This window comes from Ips typographus, linkage group LG11 (genome assembly GCF_016097725.1).
Source record: "Ips typographus isolate SLU linkage group LG11, UJ_Ityp_2.0, whole genome shotgun sequence".
In the NCBI taxonomy this organism is placed as follows: domain Eukaryota; kingdom Metazoa; phylum Arthropoda; class Insecta; order Coleoptera; family Curculionidae; genus Ips; species Ips typographus.
This window is the reverse complement of record NC_138432.1, coordinates 6683467-6701546: the sequence shown is the minus strand read 5'-3', so window position 1 is coordinate 6701546 and position 18080 is coordinate 6683467. Positions and strand designations below refer to the sequence as shown.

Below are 18080 nucleotides of genomic sequence, written 5' to 3'. Positions count from 1 at the left end.
TAAATCGCTCCAAATAACGCAAAACTGGTCCAATAGATTATCGTGATTGCAAGAACTGTATTTAACAGTCCCGTAAACCTATAATAAGCGATAAATTATTCTAAATACCGTCATAAATTTCGGCTCGTGTTATTTCTATAGGTTCGAATTACCATGAAAACGATGCTATTGTCTCTCACGATTTGTGGGAGGTGTAAACTAAATCACATTCACATTGGGTTATCCGGTGTATAATTTCACACTGTGTACATCAAACTAGTCTAGGCAAATTGCAGCTTACAGTTTTTTTTTTAGTTACGATTTGCCACTGGTCAGACTTTGTCTAGACTGGCATTTTGAAGCATCAAAAACGGATCTTAACAAATGCAACTCTTGCTGCATTTGGAAATTTTCGTACGACAAAATGTTGTTCTTCCGTACTTCTTGCAGTAGCAATGCTTTTTCACTACTTGAAGTGGTTTTTAGCAATGAGTTTACAAAGTTGTTCTTCTCCATGCATTGTCTGTGTAAGAATGCTACTAGTCTACGGTGCACCAAAGCCAAACTTCTTCCTTCCGCTTTTAATCTAGCGATTTTATCTCGTTTTCGGTTTCTAAAATCAGTCAATTTCCGTTGGAGAAGTTGCACTTTATCTTCTGCAACCCCTAAATCATACGCCAGTTTTTCCATTTGTTCCTTCAACCTGTCGTTTTCTGCAATGTGCTTTTTAATTTCGTCACTTTTAAGTTCCAGCAGTCTTAATAGTCCTCTATAGTTTGCCAAAAGTTCTTCATACTTATACTGCAGATGAACCAAACTCATTGTTGATACGCTTGTTCCTAATTAATAAAGTTATTGTAGAATTGAATGTTAATAAATATGAGGTTCAGTACCTAAGTTGTTCTGGTTTCTCAATTCCACTTCATCCATAACTTGTTGTTTCTCTTGGAGTGCTTCTTGAAGCTGCAAGTTTAATGAGTCTTTTTGGCTAAACTCATTTCTGAGTGCCATCAATAGTAAACGGTCGTTCTTCTGAGACTCGAAGAAATTTCTTTCTAAAGCGTTGACCAGTGAGGAGATTTGCTTTAAACAGAATTTGAACTTCTGGTTAGGTTGAACTGTTTGCCACGTGGTAATTTGCCCATCAATTTTTAGCATATCAAATTAAACACTTAATTTTTGGGTCAGACTTATAGTGCATGAGTGTTTGGGGACTACTTAAATAGTTCCTTGAAAAAGTGCGACATACGTTGAAATTATTACATTTAAGTCAGTTTTGACTGACAAACCAGGTTAATAATTTTTATATTTTAGCCACGTGAGTTTTAACTTTTAAGTTAGGGTTTTGATGAAAAACGTAAATTATAAAGTGTCCTTAATTAACTGAAAGCAACACTACTAACGTTGTTTCACAATAAAGTGTAACTTTACGACATCCTGCTGGGAACAGTGGGAGCTTAAAATTTTGTTAAATAACTGCAGATCTTGGCAGACAATAAATTCTAGATGGCTCTAAACCTTGCCCGCTGGATTTTAATTGAATTTTAACGGGCGATAAAAGTGATGAAATAGCCTCATAGCAGTGTTTTTTTATAGTTTTCACTATATTTGTACACAAGATTGCTAAGTAAAGTAAGGCCAAAATTCAGTACAAAATATAAAACTACAAATGTGTTTATACAGAGTAGATATGTTATCCAATATTCCTACAAAATGCAAATGTGGTTTATAAAATTGATTGCTTGCATTGTGATCAATGCTACATAGGACAAACATCTCAGTAGTTTAAACAACGTACATACAGGTAAATTTTATCAAATCCATAAAAGTATTGAACTTACTAAGAAAGTCACATTTCTATCTTAACTATTCATGAGGTACAAAATGCGATTTGTGATTTTTCTACATAAATTAAGAATTTTTTAGGAAAAAGTTGCTTATAAAGAACTAAGAGGAATGCGCAAGCTATTTCCACAAATTTTGATATGGTAACAAAGATAACAAAACATGAACCTGAAATGTTGTAATTTTATTTCAGATCAGTACACAAAAATCAGAAAATCGATGATTTGGAGACTAAAATTTTAATTAAACCAGTCCCGATATAGTAATTAGCCCTTGGGCTAAATGTGAAACTGGCGCCCTTTTGTTTACCAATTATGTGAACGAGGGTGATTTTGCTAGTTTTAGATTAAAAATTAAAAACAAATTGTTTGCAAAAATTATAAAATAATAAAGGTTACTAACAAAAGTAAGTTGCCTAGAGATAAAAGATGGAAATTGTACTTGGAAGAAATACTAAAATCTAGTTAATTCCAGGTCATTATACCAACGAAATCTCAGAAGCCCACGAAACGATACCAATCAAAGTAGACGAGAATGGCAACCATTTAAGTCACAATTTAACCCACCATCATTACGAATTGGGTGAAAAATTGCGTCTTAATATCAGCATCTTCGAACAGGAACATCACCTGGTGCTCATCCCCAGTGTAGACTTCCTGGCTCCGAATATCCAAATAGAATGGCGTGGCAAGGATAAACATGTGAGGAGATCACCTAGAGATATCAGCAGACGTTGTCATTATCAGGGAGTTGTACATGGTGATGATCAAAGTAGGGTGGCACTTTCAGCATGTAACGGATTGGTAAGAATTGATTATTAGGGTAAATCAAGTTTTTAAAATTCTCTTGCATTAAACACCTCATTTTTATTCGAGAACAAGCACTCCCCTAACGTAATTTGTGATTTATTGAAGGTGCGTAAATAAATGCCGTGTCTGGTAATAACGCTCGATATAAGTGCTCTTCCTTTTGAATAATAATGACTCTCTCGCATTGAAATGAGATACGATAAAGGCCGGGAATATGGAAGGGACAGGTACAAAGAAATGACCCTCTTAAGAGCGCCATTGTCGGATGAGGAACACATTTTATTGGAAAATGGTTGAAATATCTTCCTTGGGAGTGGTTCGAGTGCACAAGAGTTTGTCAATACGTTCTTGGCCGTAAACAAACAGTTATAATATTCTAAGGAGGGCTTCAGTTTCAAGCTTTTAAGAAAAACGTCACCGTCAATTTATTAAATGAACCAGTTTCTGAGATAATTGCGACGTTTAATGAAAAACACGGCTGCCGACTGCAATGTAAATAATTTAGTGTTACGCCCAATCTAAGGCAATTTGCATGTTAAGAAGTAAACCCCGCAAAACGTCTTTTTCCGGATTTAACAATTTTAATTCAGTCAAGCAAAAAGAAAATTCCTGTAATTTACTGCACTGAATCACAAAAAATGAATACAATTTTCAGGCTGGAATGATCCAAACAAAACACGGAAAATACTACGTAGAGCCAGCATATCATCCTGAAAAAACCATTACACCAGGTCACAAACATTTAATCTTTAAAAGATCAGCGGTAATCAATAGTATCGACCCCATATCCAGTAAAACAAAGAATAAGAAAAAGAAGCGTAAGAAGAACCACCAACACAATTCAAATTGCGGTACCAGAGAACCTAAAAGATGGACCGAGTAAGAGCAAGTGTACTGTAAGTAGAAACTTTTAAATTTTGTGATAATTCTAGGCTGGAATGGCAAAAACAGTTGGATAAAGTCAGAGTGCAAGAAAAGAAGCACAAACACTCCAAACACTCTGGGAAATTAAAGAAAACTAGGAAAGTAAAGCACCAAAACGCAAATTCAATCAGAGGACGTCGTTCAGTCAGTCAGCCACACTATGTCGAGACAGCGATCGTAGCTGACATAAGCATGGTGGAATTCCATGAAAATAACGACATAGATACGTACATTTTGACTCTGATGAACATGGTAAGTCGACCTGAAAATGCTCTCAAACAAACCAAAAATAAAATACTGCTTTGTCGAAAAAGGTTAACATCACTGAAAATAGATTTTCAATATATCGCGTTAAAAGCTTTCGGTTGTATTGCAGTTCTTTGACAAGGACCTAGGAAAATAAAAGCCTAAAGAAGGGCTTAAAAGCTTATAGAACGGAGAACAGTTAAACTCGTTTTCTCAGTCCTTTTCTTTGACCTAAGCTGGCTAAATGTCCTGATTTTCAATTTGATTTCTTTGCAATTAATACTATCAGAGACCACTCTATAGTTTGTCCTGTAAAAGTAACTTCAACAACAATTTTTAGGTGTCTTCTTTTTATCAAGACTCCAGCATCGGAAATTTTATTAACGTAACAGTCGTTAAAATTATTATTCTGGAAGATTGGTCAGAATATCCCGAGTTTAACATTAGTACCAACGCTGATATAACTTTGAGAAACTTTTGCAAATGGCAGAAAGAACAAAACCCCCAAGACGACAATCATCCCCATCACTACGATGTGGCCATTTTGCTCACCAGGTCGGTTTTTCTTTTCGTATATATAGTTTTTTTTTTGAGGTTTTGTTGCAGGAAAGATATTTGCGCTAGACAGGATACGCCTTGCGGAACTTTGGGGGTGGCTCATATTGGGGGCATGTGCAAAGCGTCCAGGAGTTGTAACGTCAATGAAGATAATGGAATCACTTCCGCTTATACGATCGCTCACGAAATGGGACACAAGTAAGTGTTTTCTTGATTCTTGTTGGTAGTGCATAATCAGTTTGTTCAGGTAGGCGGAGCTTGTTAATGCAGGCCAATTACGAACTGAACAGGTGTTTAATGGCGGCTTAATGCAACAAGTCGCGTAAAGCTTGATATATGTTTTATTCGATTAGGAAACACGGATATCGTATTATTATTACAACGTTTATTTATTGCTTCCTTCGGCACGAAATAAAATTCATTTTATCAATAAGGGCGTAGCTGCTCGGTACTAAAATAGCAGTTTTACTAGCTTTTAGTGAGAGATAAAACATGTTTAGGTTTTTCACTTAAGTGGGCAATCTTTACAAGGCAGGTATATAGATATTTTATTGGTGTCTATATTACAAGCTTCTCTAGAACGCTACATAAATAAAGATACAAGATTACTTGCTGTGCTAAATTGAATATGTCTTTTACCACCGTATAAAGGCGGCATTCGCGCGGATTCTTTGTGCTCAATGGCGATTTTTCAGAAAGTTAACAAGCCTCTATATCAACTGGCTAGCGCTTATTGACTGCACAAATGCCCAAGATTTAAATATGCAGATTAGCCAACTTGTTCGTTCGTGTAAAATTGCTGCCATCGCTTTGAGAACAATTTTATCGCCTCGTTAAGTGCGCATTATAACTTGTTTCTATTTCGATTTGTTTACATCTTTTTCATTTATAACATTTTTATTTGTTAGTTTTTATGAAAACACATTTTTATTTTAGTTTTGGAATGTACCACGACACTGAAAAAATAGGCTGCAAACGCAAAGTGGGCAATAAGCTGCACATTATGACACCAGCATTCGAAGCTGACGCGGTCCATGTTAGCTGGTCGAACTGCAGCAGACGCGAAGTTACCAACTTTCTCGAGTAAGTTTCGAATTATTTTCAGCTAAAACTTGAACAGGTGAGTTGGGCCGGGCAGGAGGAAATTAAATATACAAAACGTATTCTAATTTATTGAAACTGGCGCCAGATGAGGTACGGGAGAAACCCTTATCAAAATTCGGGGCCCGAAGTTTTTCGAACAAATTAGCTCCAACGAGCTCCCCGCTTGTCTTTGACAAGCTACGGTAACTTACTTATTTATTCTAGATCATGGGTATTCGGCCCAGTTCTCTTCGATAACGAAATTCGATATTTTAATTAAAGTTTGTTTTAACAGTGGAAAACCGCCAAACTTTTACCGAAATAAGAGATTCCACTTATTATTAGCATTTTAAAAAGAAACTCCAAAGTTAATTCTCTTTTTTATAGCAGGAATTTTGTTTCAGTTTTAACAGGCAAAAAGGTTTTATATTATAATAATATTAAGACAAAACTTAATTTTTTTAATTTTTAATTGAATACCACTCACTCTCAAGCTTTAACAACATATCGAATATTAATCCTTTAATCTTCACAATGATGTCAAACTTAAGGTTTAAAATTAGCTATTAGAAATCCATTTGCAACCTTTAGTACTGGAAAACGTGAAGGCAGACATATTAAAAATTAATATATACAGAGTGAACTATTTTGGTGATTTATGTATGAGGGGTTATTCTCTGTGTGATACACAGGATCGATTGATGGGGAAAAGTTTAAAGGTATTTATGCAACATTTTTTACTACTTTCATGTTCAACATTCACAACTTTGACAATTTATCCACAAAATTATTCAAACGAGGAAACTCACGATTATCTGACTTCTAAGTCTACATAGTTGGAAATGCCGAAATTGTTTACATCATTACAATATCAAGCGGAGTCGTATAATGTTTCGTCTATAATTACGTATGCAAATCTAGCTATATTTTGCATTTCCTTTATTTTCATCCTTATCCATATTATTAAACTGACTTTGACTTATTTATGTGAAATCCATGCTTCTTTGTTTTCGTCTTTGCTCCTGATGGCTAGGCCCCTGGCAAAGTTTACTTATGGTAATTCCAACTTGAAATATGCGCTTGAAAATGCAGATCATGTTGTGTAAATTGCCAGTTTCCTAATGAATATTTAACATATCATTACTGGCAAAGATATATACGAACAGTACCTCCCCCACGATTAAGAGACTGCAGTATATTCGAGTTTATTGCCTCTTGTTATTACATGATTAGATCAACAACAGTCTTGTAATCTATCCATTTCCTTTCGGTAGTTTAGTGGCGTTTTCCTTTTAGTATAGTAGATTTTAATTTTATGGCATATTTTAGTGCCTTCTCATTATTAAAGCAATAGCATGCTGACTGGATATAAAGTAAACCCACAATCCACAATAGGAAACACTACGACAATGTTTCCAAACGTACAAAAACATACACAATAACAACGATATTACAAGGTTTTACGATGATTTTGTAGTTTACTGGACTGGATACATCCAAACCTTGTTAATGTCTTTGTAATGGTACATCATGTTCAATTCTCAGTGCTTAGCTGATTTATGTGTGTTTGCAACAATCAATAAAGAAGACGTAACCAAATAAGTAGTAAAAGAAGTTTCAGTGAATATCTCTTGAGTAAATAAAAAATGTTCAAGAATTTCAAGAAAAAATCAAAATTTTTCAAGAAGCTCTAGAATAGACCAAAGCAACTATTAAATGGCAAACGAATATACAATTTTAGATATGCCGATGACATCGTCATATTTGCAGATCCTGCACAGGGACTGAACCTTTTATTGGACAGAGTATAGTTGAAGTAAGTAAGAAATATGGTCTAAAAGAACACCCGTAAAACAAAAGTCATGGTAATTAGTAAAGAAAGAATTGGAAAAGTACAGTTTACATCAATAAGAATGGAACCAGATTTGATAAAGCAAGAACAGACAGCTTTCAATCAAATTGTTCAAGGCACATAATTTAAATTTAAAACTAAAACTCAGACTGGCATTCTTCATCTTCTTATACGGAGTAGAGTCCTGGACCCAAACGGATCCAACAGCAAAGAAACTGGAGGCATTCGAGTTGTGGACATTTGAAAACGTAGAAAATTGGATTATATCTGGGGCACATTACTAAAATGCATCTTACAGGAGAAAGTGCAGGGCAAGGGGAGAAGGAGTTTTTAGAAGACTTGGAAGATCAACCGTACTAATAGAACTTAATAGGATGATTGACATAACTCAGTAATGGCAGTGTTTAGAGTATTTTCATATTTAACTTTTCTTGATTCCTCCTTTGTCAGGAATAAAAACAAAATTATCTGCCTGATCGATCATTTTAAGCTCGAAACTAAGCATGGAATAATGTTTTATAAATGGAGGAGAATAGAATATTTATGATAAATATCTCAACGCGTCCTGAAGATGCTGTCGCCAGTATTTAAAATATCAAAGGGTGACAAGAGGGCGTAATCTTTCCCGTAGGATGGCTGCCTCCATTAAAGGATAAAAAATGTCTTTTTCTTGGCGTGAATTTCCACTTAAACTGTGAAAATATTTTATGCGCCAAGAGTGTTCGTCGTTAAATACGAAGTTTTGGTTTTCCTAGTTTACTGTTCACTTTGGTTTGTTAGGAAAATTATGGTTGAAACTATCAGGTTAATTACCAACATTCGCTTTTCTATCATGATGTTTGAGGTTTCTTTTCTCAAATGGAAAGCGATAAAAATATCCTTCAAGTAATTTCATAAAATGCTTGGCAAAAATGTCTTAAAAAGAATTTACCGCCAACCAACCGTCTCGTTTCCATATAGAAAAACCACATTTGCGAGTAAATCTTCCAGGTACGAAACTAGATATTCCGGCAGGGCACATTAAAAGACGAGAAGCACCCTCGTGGCACAGAACGTAAACCTCAAAGGGTGGTTTTCCCTTCTTTCGACGAAGTACGTCCCGCTTTCATGTCTTTCAGATGGTTGATAAATGCCGGAAAAAGCGCCGGTTTTTGCTTTCGTTTTCGCGAAACCGGATATAAGGTTTTTTTATTCGCTGGTGTGACTCTCGCCAAATAAGAGGAATCCCTTTAGGTGCGACATTCAGTCTAGTCCTTTTAAGTAGCTGTTTATTTGCTTTGAATACGAATTTCTAGAGTTTTTCCGGCGGTGCATCCGAATTTACTTCAGTTTCAGTGGCATTTAAACTGATTTGTTATACCTCTGGTTTGCAGCAAAGGTTTAGGGGAATGTCTGCAAGATAAACCGCAGGAAATTAAGGAGTACCTGGACGTACCAGCTGGTGTAACATACGACGCTGACCGACAATGCAATTTGCAGTTTGGTACCACTGAAGCAACTGTTTGTACTCAACTAGATGAAATCTGCTCCAGGTTATGGTGCTTAGTCAACGACTCATGCACCACGTTACTACGACCAGCAGCACCAGGTACTTCATGCGGGAAACACATGGTAACTTCTTTTAAGTAACCAGAAAACCAATTGTTTATCCACTTTATTATTACAGTGGTGCCAGGACCATAAATGCGTTCCAATGATAGATCTTGCAGTCGCTATTGATGGTGGATGGGGTGAATGGAGTAGCTGGTCAGAATGTTCCAGAACATGTGGATCAGGAGTATCTATTATGAAAAGGGAATGCGATCATCCAACTCCAACAGCAGGTGGAAAGTTCTGTATTGGTTTGTATTTTTATACATATTTCTTGGTGAACAATGTGATGAAGACAATTATGCAGGTGAACGAAAACGGTACAGAATATGCAACACTGATCCTTGTCCGGAAGGTCAACCTACGTACAGAGCGTTACAATGTTCCTGGTACAATAACAAAACGTATGAAGGGAATTTGTATGAGTGGCAGCCTTATTTTGATCAAGGTACCTTTTTTCTTGTAAACTAATCAAAACTAAATGACTACATTTTTAGCTGACCCTTGCCAATTATACTGCAGCGACGCCAATGAAACTTTGATAGTCCCCTGGGGTGACTACGCCGCTGATGGTACCCCGTGTAATGTAGTGTCCAGGGACATTTGCATTTCAGGAATTTGCAGGGTACTAACTTTGTTATACTCCATTAAGGTTCAGTAGCCAATTTGAAGTTTCTAGAAAGTGGGTTGCGACTGGGTGGTGGACTCAACTGCAAAAGAGGATGAATGTGGTATATGTCAAGGAGACGGAACCAAATGCGACATCAAACAAGGGCAATACATCAAACAGAGTGACCATGCTAAATATGGAGAAATAGTGGTCATACCTAAAGGAGCTAGGAATATAATAATAGAAGAGAATGATCAGTCGAATAATTACATAGGACTGGAGAATGCGGTGAAAAAGAAGTTTTACTTAAACGGCAAAAGGTTAGTAAGTACCTGAATTCAGTTAAAACTCTAGCAATTTCGGAACCCTTCAGGCACATTACCCTACCAGGAGAATACAACGTAGCAGGTGCCCAAGCACTGTATGAAAGATACCACAGCATGGAAAAAATTAGTATTCCAGGTCCAATTCAGGAACCCATATTAGTTTCGGTAAAACTTAAAAACTCAAATGGTCACATTATCTAAAAAGTGTTTTGTAAAGTTATTCTTTAGAGGTAAAGTCTACAATCCTGGTGTAACTTGGAAGTATTCCATATGGAAGCCAGAAGTTACAAAGCAAGTTAAGTACGAATGGATTATGGGAGAATGGTCTCAGTGCTCAGCGACATGCGGAGGAGGTAAGTAGTGTAACAAAAACGAATTTCAAAGTGCAAAAAAATCAAATTTAGGAACCCAACTTCAAAAGCCACTTTGTCAAGAAACAACAGTATCGGCGGTAGCCTCAGACTTGGAAAGTCCAAATATAGTTGCCGAAGAAATATGCAACTACACTCAAAAACCGGACAAAATGGTCCGGACCTGCAACGACGACCCTTGTCCCTTTAAGTGGTGGGTAGGACCATGGCAACAATGTCCCGTTACATGTTACAGTGGAGTAAGTTTCTATATTATGTCAAGATTGTACTTGATATCACTTAAGATGTCCACACAGGGTAAAAAACCCATGAGAAGAAGGAATGTAATGTGCACGGATGGTCAGGAAACAGCCCTTCAAGATTTGTATTGCGACAGAGGGAGAAAACCACACGAATACGAACCTTGTAAGAAACTGCTGCCCTGTGAAGTTTACGTCAGATAATTACTAACAATTATTCTGTAATTTAATTAGTTGTTTTTGATTATCAAATTAAGGAAGAAAAGCGTACAAAGCTTTAATTAAGTACTTAATAAGTAATCGAGCTAGTCTGGTTAATTGTATATTGCTTATCTTAATTTGCGTTCCGTTATAAATATTATTACTTCAAAAATTGTTTGGATTATTTAATAACGTTTTAATCAATTAACAATCTGCTTTTAATGTTAATAGTGAGTAGAAGACTGAAAAATTAAAGTCGTATTTATTTTTCTTAATTACAAACCGGTAACAAAGTGAGAATTAATATTAATACACTAACTAAATTAATTTGCAGTTTGTTTGATTTGGCCCTTTGAACGAACGAAAATCCGGTGAATGAGCTGTGTGGATGGTTTCTTAGAAAATTATATGAATCAAACATTATAGCCTTTAAAAATGTAGAATAAAATACAAAATAAATTTAAAAGTGTATAATTATTTTTCTAAACAGGAATTCGGCATACACCTACAGGATAAAAAGTCTTCATTTAAGATATAACTTATTTATTTTTTTAACAACAAGAAAGTCCGAAGTAGACTATTAATAGTTGAATTTCGGGAATGTAAATCAGCTAAATGTTTTATACAATTTTTTATTTACAAATTAGCCTAGTTAATATTTCCTCAGTGCCACTTTTTAACAGCACATTACACGATTCAAATCACTATAATATGGTATGAACGACGTGCTAAACTGGAATAAAGCTGTCCGAACTTTTATACTTTTTATACTATACAGCGTGGTCAACAATATACGATAAAGGATTAACAACATTTTTATCACCGTTTTTATGAAAGATTGTGTAAACTTAAGTTAATGAACAATATAGGTAGTGGTATTACACACTTTAAACATCAAAGATGTGTAACATACATATAAGCAACAATAGAAGGTAATTGAAAATTATAATGATATTTTAATGAAGTAACAAATTTAAAAAATCTCTGATTTGTGACAGCTAAAATCTACATTTTCTTGATAAAATTATACATTATTTTAAAATACCTAAATATACGCGATAATAATATCACAGTCACCTTCATCACCTTTAAAGGTGCTTTCAAGTAACCCCTCCTTAATAGAATTTAGCTAATTACCACTTACTGATGCATTGTCTAAAATAGTTTAACAAATGTTTAAAATTGGGCGTATAGGCACTCCTAGGTAAGTACAACAATAAATAAAAAATTTTTACGTTATGATTGAGTAAACACTTTACAATTTGAACTACCACCCGTAAGCTTATTGTTATTATTTAAAATTTTGTTACACGTAGTTATAAAATAGGGAGATATATCTATGAATATTGGGGTTAAAATAGGATTCAGGGACCAGTTTATGCGACTTCGATAATAACTTTTACAGTAGACACCAACCAAAAAGAAACCACGCTACGACAGTAATTTAAAAATATGTCAGTAGATTTTTGTTAGTTAGTATTTTGTCTAAAATTTGATATTGCTTGCTACTACGTTTATAAATTGATTTTAAAAGTCGACTTATACGTTCTTCACACCAACGATTCTCAAACACTCGGAATGGTTTTTTTTATTCAGTATTAAAATGCTGTCAAAATTGTATATTGTAGCAAAATGGACTATCCTTACTCAGTACTTTGAGAACCGCTGAATCAAACCTAAATGAAAATTTTAAAATAATAATATACAAAGGTTGAATAAGAAAAGTTTAAATTATACTGAAAAACCAATTCTACTCAATTAGTTGCCAACCAATTATTAAGAAAACTGTCTGTGTGTCTTCGTGCTGTCCTGATTCTTCTAGAAAAAACCTCAACAATCCACTTTATCAAAAACGTGTTGTCAAGTAGATAGTTTAAAAAATGTAGATACATACGTATAAAAAACCAACATTGTTTCACAAAAAATATATGGTCATAGATACTTATTGGCTATATTTATCTATGTTTGGGCCTAAGTCATTAAAAAAGGATTAGAAATATTTAAATATGGCACTTCTATCTATTTAGTGAACTTTTTTCGTCTTGGCTAATTAGAGGAACTTCGTCCTCCTGAATCCGCTGAACAACATTTTTAGTTTCGGTTTCTTTCTGATCGTGGCACTCGCACTTGCACTCTTCTGGATTTACGTAAGTGTAAACCACATTTTCCTTACCCAATACCCCCACATCGATGTGTCCTCTAGATGGGATGGTTTGGATGCGTTTAGGGGGTTTTCGCTTTTCTGGCACTTCTTCAAAGTTAATCCAGCTCTTTTGAATCCCTTTTGGTGGTAAAGGAGGTGGTGTTTCCTCACTTGATTTTTTAGCAGCTTCCAGACTACTTGTACCTGGTGTTTCCTTGGTTTTTGTAAGACTATCTCCCTTGGGTAAAGAGATTTTGAGCTTTTCCGATGTGTTGGGTTCAAACTTAGTCCCCAAGCCATCAAAATAGTTTTCTAGACCACTAGAATGGATTGGAGTTGTTGATCTAGGACGATCAATTGGGCATGTTTTCATGTCCAAACCACTTCTTTGTTTAATGGGTAAGATAGGGACAGCCGCTGATCGTTCTTGAGGAAGAGTGGTAGGCACGTAAGGTAACTCATCTTCAAACGAGTCTTGTTGCAGCACTATGGCTTTGCTTTCAATTTCTGTAGCATCCACACCAGAAAGTAGCGGTTTATCACATTTCCGATACTCTAACTCCATATCGCGTTCTGATTCTGAAGAATTGTGATCGTCGAAGATATGCGATCCGCTCTCACTCATCTTGGTTGACTCTCCCATACTGTCAGAAGCTGTAATCTTAGTGTCTTTCAAACTGTAGCTAGACAAATCAGCAGGGACTTTATTCTGTTCTATATCTACTGTGGTGGTGATAACAGTTTTAGAACCTTCTTCTACCACTTGAGCTTCAGGGCTCGAAAACTCCACACCTTGCAATTGCGTGTCTAGGACTTCCACAACTTCTTCTTTAGTTACCACTTCAATGTCAGGTTTGACAGGTTCCGGTTTGGCGGTAGTCACTTCCACTACAGTAACTTGCGATTCCTGGCTTGAAGCATGCAAATCTTGCAGCATCGACTTAGTTTCATAGTACGTAGGGGAATGAAGAGGTATTCTAATACTTTGGCTGCTGAGAGGTAACTCTCGGCGTTCTTCACGATGTTGTCTGGTTTTGGCGTCCGCTGACTTAATTCTTCGAGCCTCGACCACTGGTTTTGGCTTGTCTTTGGGGAATTTAAACAGTGAAAGAACAGATTTATGCTTGCCTTTGCTATCCACGCTTTCGGTCGATGATACATTGGTTGAACTGGGTTTTGTGTGATCAGTTTTGCTACCGTAGTTCATGCATCCGATAAGGGTGTTTTTTCTTTTTTGTTTTGAGGTACTGGGTGAGTCTGGACCTAAGAAAATAAATTAGATTTATCTAATCATAGTTAAACTACATTAAAATCAAAATACAACTTCTACTCAAATCAAAGAGATTTCCATCAAAAACAAAGGTTATAGCATTTCCTGACAATGTCAAATTATAAGTTCAATCATAAGTGTCAAGTTTGAAACACCCAAAATAATGGGAGTAGACTACTACGGTGTTCTTCAAATTCCCAGAACCAGTACAGACCTAGAAATCAAAAAAGCTTACCGAAACTTGGCCTTAGAGTTTAACAGTGAAAGATGTAAAAATCCCAACGCTAATCAAGTGTTTGCCTTAATAGGTGAAGCTTACGATGTTCTTAGCAATTCCCTACGTAGGGCCGTATTTGATCAATATGGAGAAGAAGGTTTAAAACGTGGAGTGCCAGGGCCTGACGGCTACATAAAGGGCTATCATTATCATGGTGATCCTATGAAGACTTACAAAGACTTTTTTGGCACTTATTCGCCTTACGCTGATTTGCTGGATGTTCTGAAAAATCCTCCACAACTGTGTAAAACTGTAACTGGCATTGAAGTGTGCAAAAAACAGCCTGCGATACGGCATCCACTGCAGCTGACTTTACACGAAGTGTTCTTTGGTGGAGTGAAAAAAATGAAGATACACAGACTGGTGTACATAGATGAAGAACGGACTAGAACAGACGTTCGAGAGAAAATACTTACAATTTCAATTAAACCAGGCATTAAAGCTGGCACAGAGATTATGTTTCCCAATGAAGGAGATCAAAGTTCTGCTCACATACCAGCTGATGTAATATTCATTACAGAAGACCGGCCGGACAATAACTTTTTAAGGGATAATGACAATTTAATATTTACTTCAAGAATCACTCTTGAAGAAGCTCTTGTAGGTACAGTGGTTACCGTAAACACTATAGACCATAGAACAATCAGAATTCCTATAACAGACGTAGTTTCACCAAGTTACGAAAAGGTGGTGGAGAACGAAGGATTACCAATTCTTGATCAATACCCTAAACGAGGAAACTTGATTTTAAGGTTTGAAATAGATTTCCCCTCGTATTTAACGAGAGCCAGTAAAGATATTTTGACGAATGCATTTCACATGTCCAAGTTAGGGGCTGAAAAGAGTCACGAGTCCATAAACAAACTGGTGTTGGCGGATAAAATTTTGAGGGTTGTCCCTGAAGAACAGTTACCACCAATTTAGATGTTTACAGTGTTTTAATTGAATTATTAACTTAATATAATTTGTAAAGTGTATTGTTTATTAGTCCAGAAATAGACTCACCTGTCCTAAATAATGTGGCAAAAGAATTCCTCCTGATTACAGACTGAGACGGACTGGTACCTCCCATATCCTTCCTCAACAGCTTAGGACTGTTCGTCAAGCTCCTAGCGTGCTTTTGAATATTATTGAAATTGTTATCAGACAAATGAATACTGGAAGTTGTGCCATTTTCCTGTTGCACTGGTAAATTCAAACTGACTGGTTTGGTAGCAACTGTCGTAGTGGACGCATCGTCGTCGTTATCATCGTAGCAATGATCCGGTTTCAGTTTTATTCTAATGTACTTCGGTTCCTGGTTATGAAAACTATGAGGCTGTAGTTTGTTTGTACTTGGAGCTGACTGAGATGGACGTTTTTGTCCCATTTCTTTGGCTGCCTCAGGTTTTCTCCTGGTTTTTTGAGGTTGGTGTGAGGATGGACGTTCAGTTTTTGATCGTGTAGGTTGCCTCTCTTCGTTGTCGTCTACTGGCAACGGACCTTTAAGAGGTATGTAGATATATTCTACTCCACTTTTGGAGATAATTCTTTTAGGCAACTTAGGTTTTTCCTCGCTTTGTTGCTTTGGCTTTGAAGTAGACGCAGTGACTTGCCCAATACTTTGCTCCTTACTACTTAAACCATCCACTAAAACTGCTTCCGCAGGATTAGTTTTCCTCGACAGCAACACTTTTTCAAAATCATCTCCTTTGATTTCCATGCCATCATGATCCAAATTCAACTGAGACCCTTTATTACCGCAAAAGGACGTTTCTAACAGTGTTTTATGCGGAGAGGAACACCTAGAATACACGGACTGTCCAGACATCGCAGAAATGTGGCTGGCGTTTGACAATCTGCTTTGAGCCGAACCTTGGCTGCCTATACTAGAAATTCGAGACGTCCTGCCCGATATGGACAGCAGGATCACGTCAGAGCATTGCGAGTCTTTTCTGTTATTGTTTATGTACAGCTCATCGAATTCGGGGGAAGCGGACCGGTGTTTGTATTTATGCGTTTTGGTCTCTGCAACATCATGGAAGTCCAATTCTTCTGTCGATAGTCTCAGTTCTAAGGCGTCGTCTTCTTTAAATCCTAAACCTAATTTTACCCTAAAACAAAAATATTACTGAAGATAGTAGGAAAGAAACAACTGTTCAAGTAACTAATAAAAGGATAATAATACTTGTTATTACACCACCTACACTTCTACGGTTTTAATTAATAATATGACAAGTATAATAGAGTTTTGGCAAGTTATAGCAATTTCGCATAAACGGTAACTGAATAAGTAAAAAAACATACCTGAGAGCTAATAAGCTTTTATTTTTTCTAGAGTATAAACGATAATTAACAAAGATTAACTACTGAAAAAGATACTTACGTATTAGGGTCGCCACCTTCAAACATTTCCCTCTCTGGAGTACTATCACGACTATCGTGATGGGAAGAACTGCTCGCCCTTGAAATATCTATCCTAGGAGTATTTGCTAACTTCATTTTGCTTGGAAGAGGAGAGTGCGTTGAAGAGATCGGAGACGACAATCTCGAATTTCGTATGTTTCCTATCAGACTGACCCCTGAGTGGTTTTTAGTCCGCGAGTCGCTGTCAGGGGACTTCCCCCCAGGCATTTCCTGTTCTGATATGCCTGGCAGTCGAATCAAAGCAATATCTTTCTCTCCTGGGCTATCCATCTAATACAAAGTTAATTTATTAAGTGATGCAATGCAGGGTATTTTCAAAAATGCACAAGAATTAAAGTGTGACGAAGAGCGAAGAATTGCAAGAGGTGAACGGCGCTAACTTACGTTTACTAAAACTATCGTGCATTTCAAAGCGAAGACTTCCCAAAGCTTCTGATGCGCAATTTACAAGCAAACCTATTTAGAAAGCTACGAAAATACGAAGAAAGTTGAAATTGAGTCGAGATACATACACGAGCTCTCACCTCATCTGAGAGGTCTTCAAATGACGCAAACGGTGCGGGTCCCATGCGTTTTTGATGACAAGACTTACTAGTATCTGATGGTTCCATAATTCTTATATCCCTCAGTCAAAGCCTGCAATTTTAATAAACCTTATCGTAAACGGTAAAATTAGGTCATGTCGAAAATTGCCCATTTAAAACTCAAAATTCCCAAAGCATACAAAATTAATATAGAGAAGAGAATTCAGTAACAGCTAATCAAATACAGAACAGTTTATAACGAGAGGTTTTGAAAATAATAGCAAAATGATCACATACATTACTAAAGTGGCTGATCATAATTGATGAGAGTATGATTGTCACGTTTTCTATAAGATCATGCACAAAACACATTAATTAATCAACCAAAGGTTTAACTTACCGAATTAAACATCAAGATATCCGGCAGTCCAGCTAGTCCCTCGAATATCAAATAAATGGAATTTTAATGCAGACCCATGACTGCAGTTGGGTCACAACTGATGGGCAAGCCCTGAAAATGTTACCATTTCAAGTAAAATGGAAATTTAGACGTTGGACTCCGACTTCGTCCATTTGGAAAATAATGTTTACTTACCTGGCCGCGAGAGCGCGCAGTTGGGGCGCCGATGCAGCCTAAATCAATATGATGCCCCTTGCGTACGTTACAATTATATATATCCGGAGTTTCAGTTGGAAATAAGTTGTAAGCTTCGAGCGGAAATTAATCCCCAAGTCTGAATAGTATTATTAGGTCAAGCTTAGGGTAAAGGATCCTTTTTTGAACGTGTCAGAATTTTCAAAGAGGATTAAGTCTGGGAGATTCACGG

The 18080-nt window shown here is 36.4% G+C and overlaps 4 protein-coding genes and 1 pseudogene across 9 annotated transcripts in view; 3 read left to right on the top strand and 2 right to left on the bottom strand.

The window, feature by feature from the left end:
- Positions 1-10958, top strand: part of AdamTS-B (ADAM metallopeptidase with thrombospondin type 1 motif B) — a 29019-nt gene extending 18061 nt beyond the window's left edge. For all 4 annotated transcript variants that reach the window (XM_081989189.1, XM_081989188.1, XM_081989190.1 and 1 more), the window contains exons 3-17: positions 2299-2627; positions 3289-3512; positions 3566-3809; positions 4144-4358; positions 4410-4559; positions 5298-5444; positions 8670-8907; positions 8963-9137; positions 9194-9334; positions 9384-9511; positions 9566-9816; positions 9870-9987; positions 10040-10175; positions 10227-10432; positions 10490-10958. In XM_081989189.1, the coding sequence (XP_081845315.1) occupies positions 2299-2627; positions 3289-3512; positions 3566-3809; positions 4144-4358; positions 4410-4559; positions 5298-5444; positions 8670-8907; positions 8963-9137; positions 9194-9334; positions 9384-9511; positions 9566-9816; positions 9870-9987; positions 10040-10175; positions 10227-10432; positions 10490-10636 (2849 nt within the window). In that variant the 3' untranslated portion in view covers positions 10637-10958. The remainder of the gene's footprint in view (positions 1-2298; positions 2628-3288; positions 3513-3565; positions 3810-4143; positions 4359-4409; positions 4560-5297; positions 5445-8669; positions 8908-8962; positions 9138-9193; positions 9335-9383; positions 9512-9565; positions 9817-9869; positions 9988-10039; positions 10176-10226; positions 10433-10489) is intronic.
- Positions 1-18080, top strand: part of LOC145735364 (cytochrome b-c1 complex subunit 8-like) — a 205652-nt gene that overhangs the window by 183325 nt on the left and 4247 nt on the right. The gene's annotated exons all lie outside the window — the stretch shown is intronic.
- LOC145735671 (uncharacterized) lies at positions 215-1241 on the bottom strand. The gene is made up of 2 exons (XM_081989653.1): positions 873-1241; positions 215-818 (listed from the first exon to the last, which is right to left on the bottom strand). Exons 1-2 carry the CDS (start codon positions 1135-1137, stop codon positions 295-297), a joined length of 789 nt encoding a protein of 262 aa, XP_081845779.1. The 5' UTR covers positions 1138-1241; the 3' UTR covers positions 215-294.
- Positions 11089-18076, bottom strand: LOC145735342 (uncharacterized). Of its 3 annotated transcripts, none has more exons than XM_081989192.1 (5): positions 17654-18076; positions 17242-17365; positions 16689-16999; positions 15329-16416; positions 11089-14039 (listed from the first exon to the last, which is right to left on the bottom strand). In XM_081989192.1, exons 2-5 carry the CDS (start codon positions 17338-17340, stop codon positions 12649-12651), a joined length of 2889 nt encoding a protein of 962 aa, XP_081845318.1. In that variant the 5' UTR covers positions 17341-17365; positions 17654-18076; the 3' UTR covers positions 11089-12648. The 3 variants fall into 3 exon arrangements, with proteins under 3 accessions (XP_081845318.1, XP_081845319.1, XP_081845320.1); XM_081989193.1 differs by having other exon boundaries at positions 17254-17365; XM_081989194.1 differs by lacking the exon at positions 17654-18076 and having other exon boundaries at positions 17114-17253.
- Positions 14210-15298, top strand: LOC145735355 (dnaJ homolog subfamily B member 13 pseudogene; annotated as a pseudogene).

Excerpts from the sequence above, each read along its gene's own strand:
- LOC145735671 (XM_081989653.1), bottom strand. The coding sequence starts at position 1,137 with ATGCTAAAAATTGATGGGCAAATTACCACGTGGCAAACAGTTCAACCT. Across the intron at positions 819-872 it reads GAGAAACCAGAACAACTTAG|GAACAAGCGTATCAACAATG; the intron begins GTACTGAACCTC and ends TTTATTAATTAG.
- LOC145735342 (XM_081989192.1), bottom strand. The coding sequence starts at position 17,340 with ATGGAACCATCAGATACTAGTAAGTCTTGTCATCAAAAACGCATGGGA. Across the intron at positions 16,417-16,688 it reads GAAGGTGGCGACCCTAATAC|GGTAAAATTAGGTTTAGGAT; the intron begins GTAAGTATCTTT and ends TTTTTGTTTTAG. Across the intron at positions 14,040-15,328 it reads TGCCACATTATTTAGGACAG|GTCCAGACTCACCCAGTACC; the intron begins GTGAGTCTATTT and ends TTATTTTCTTAG.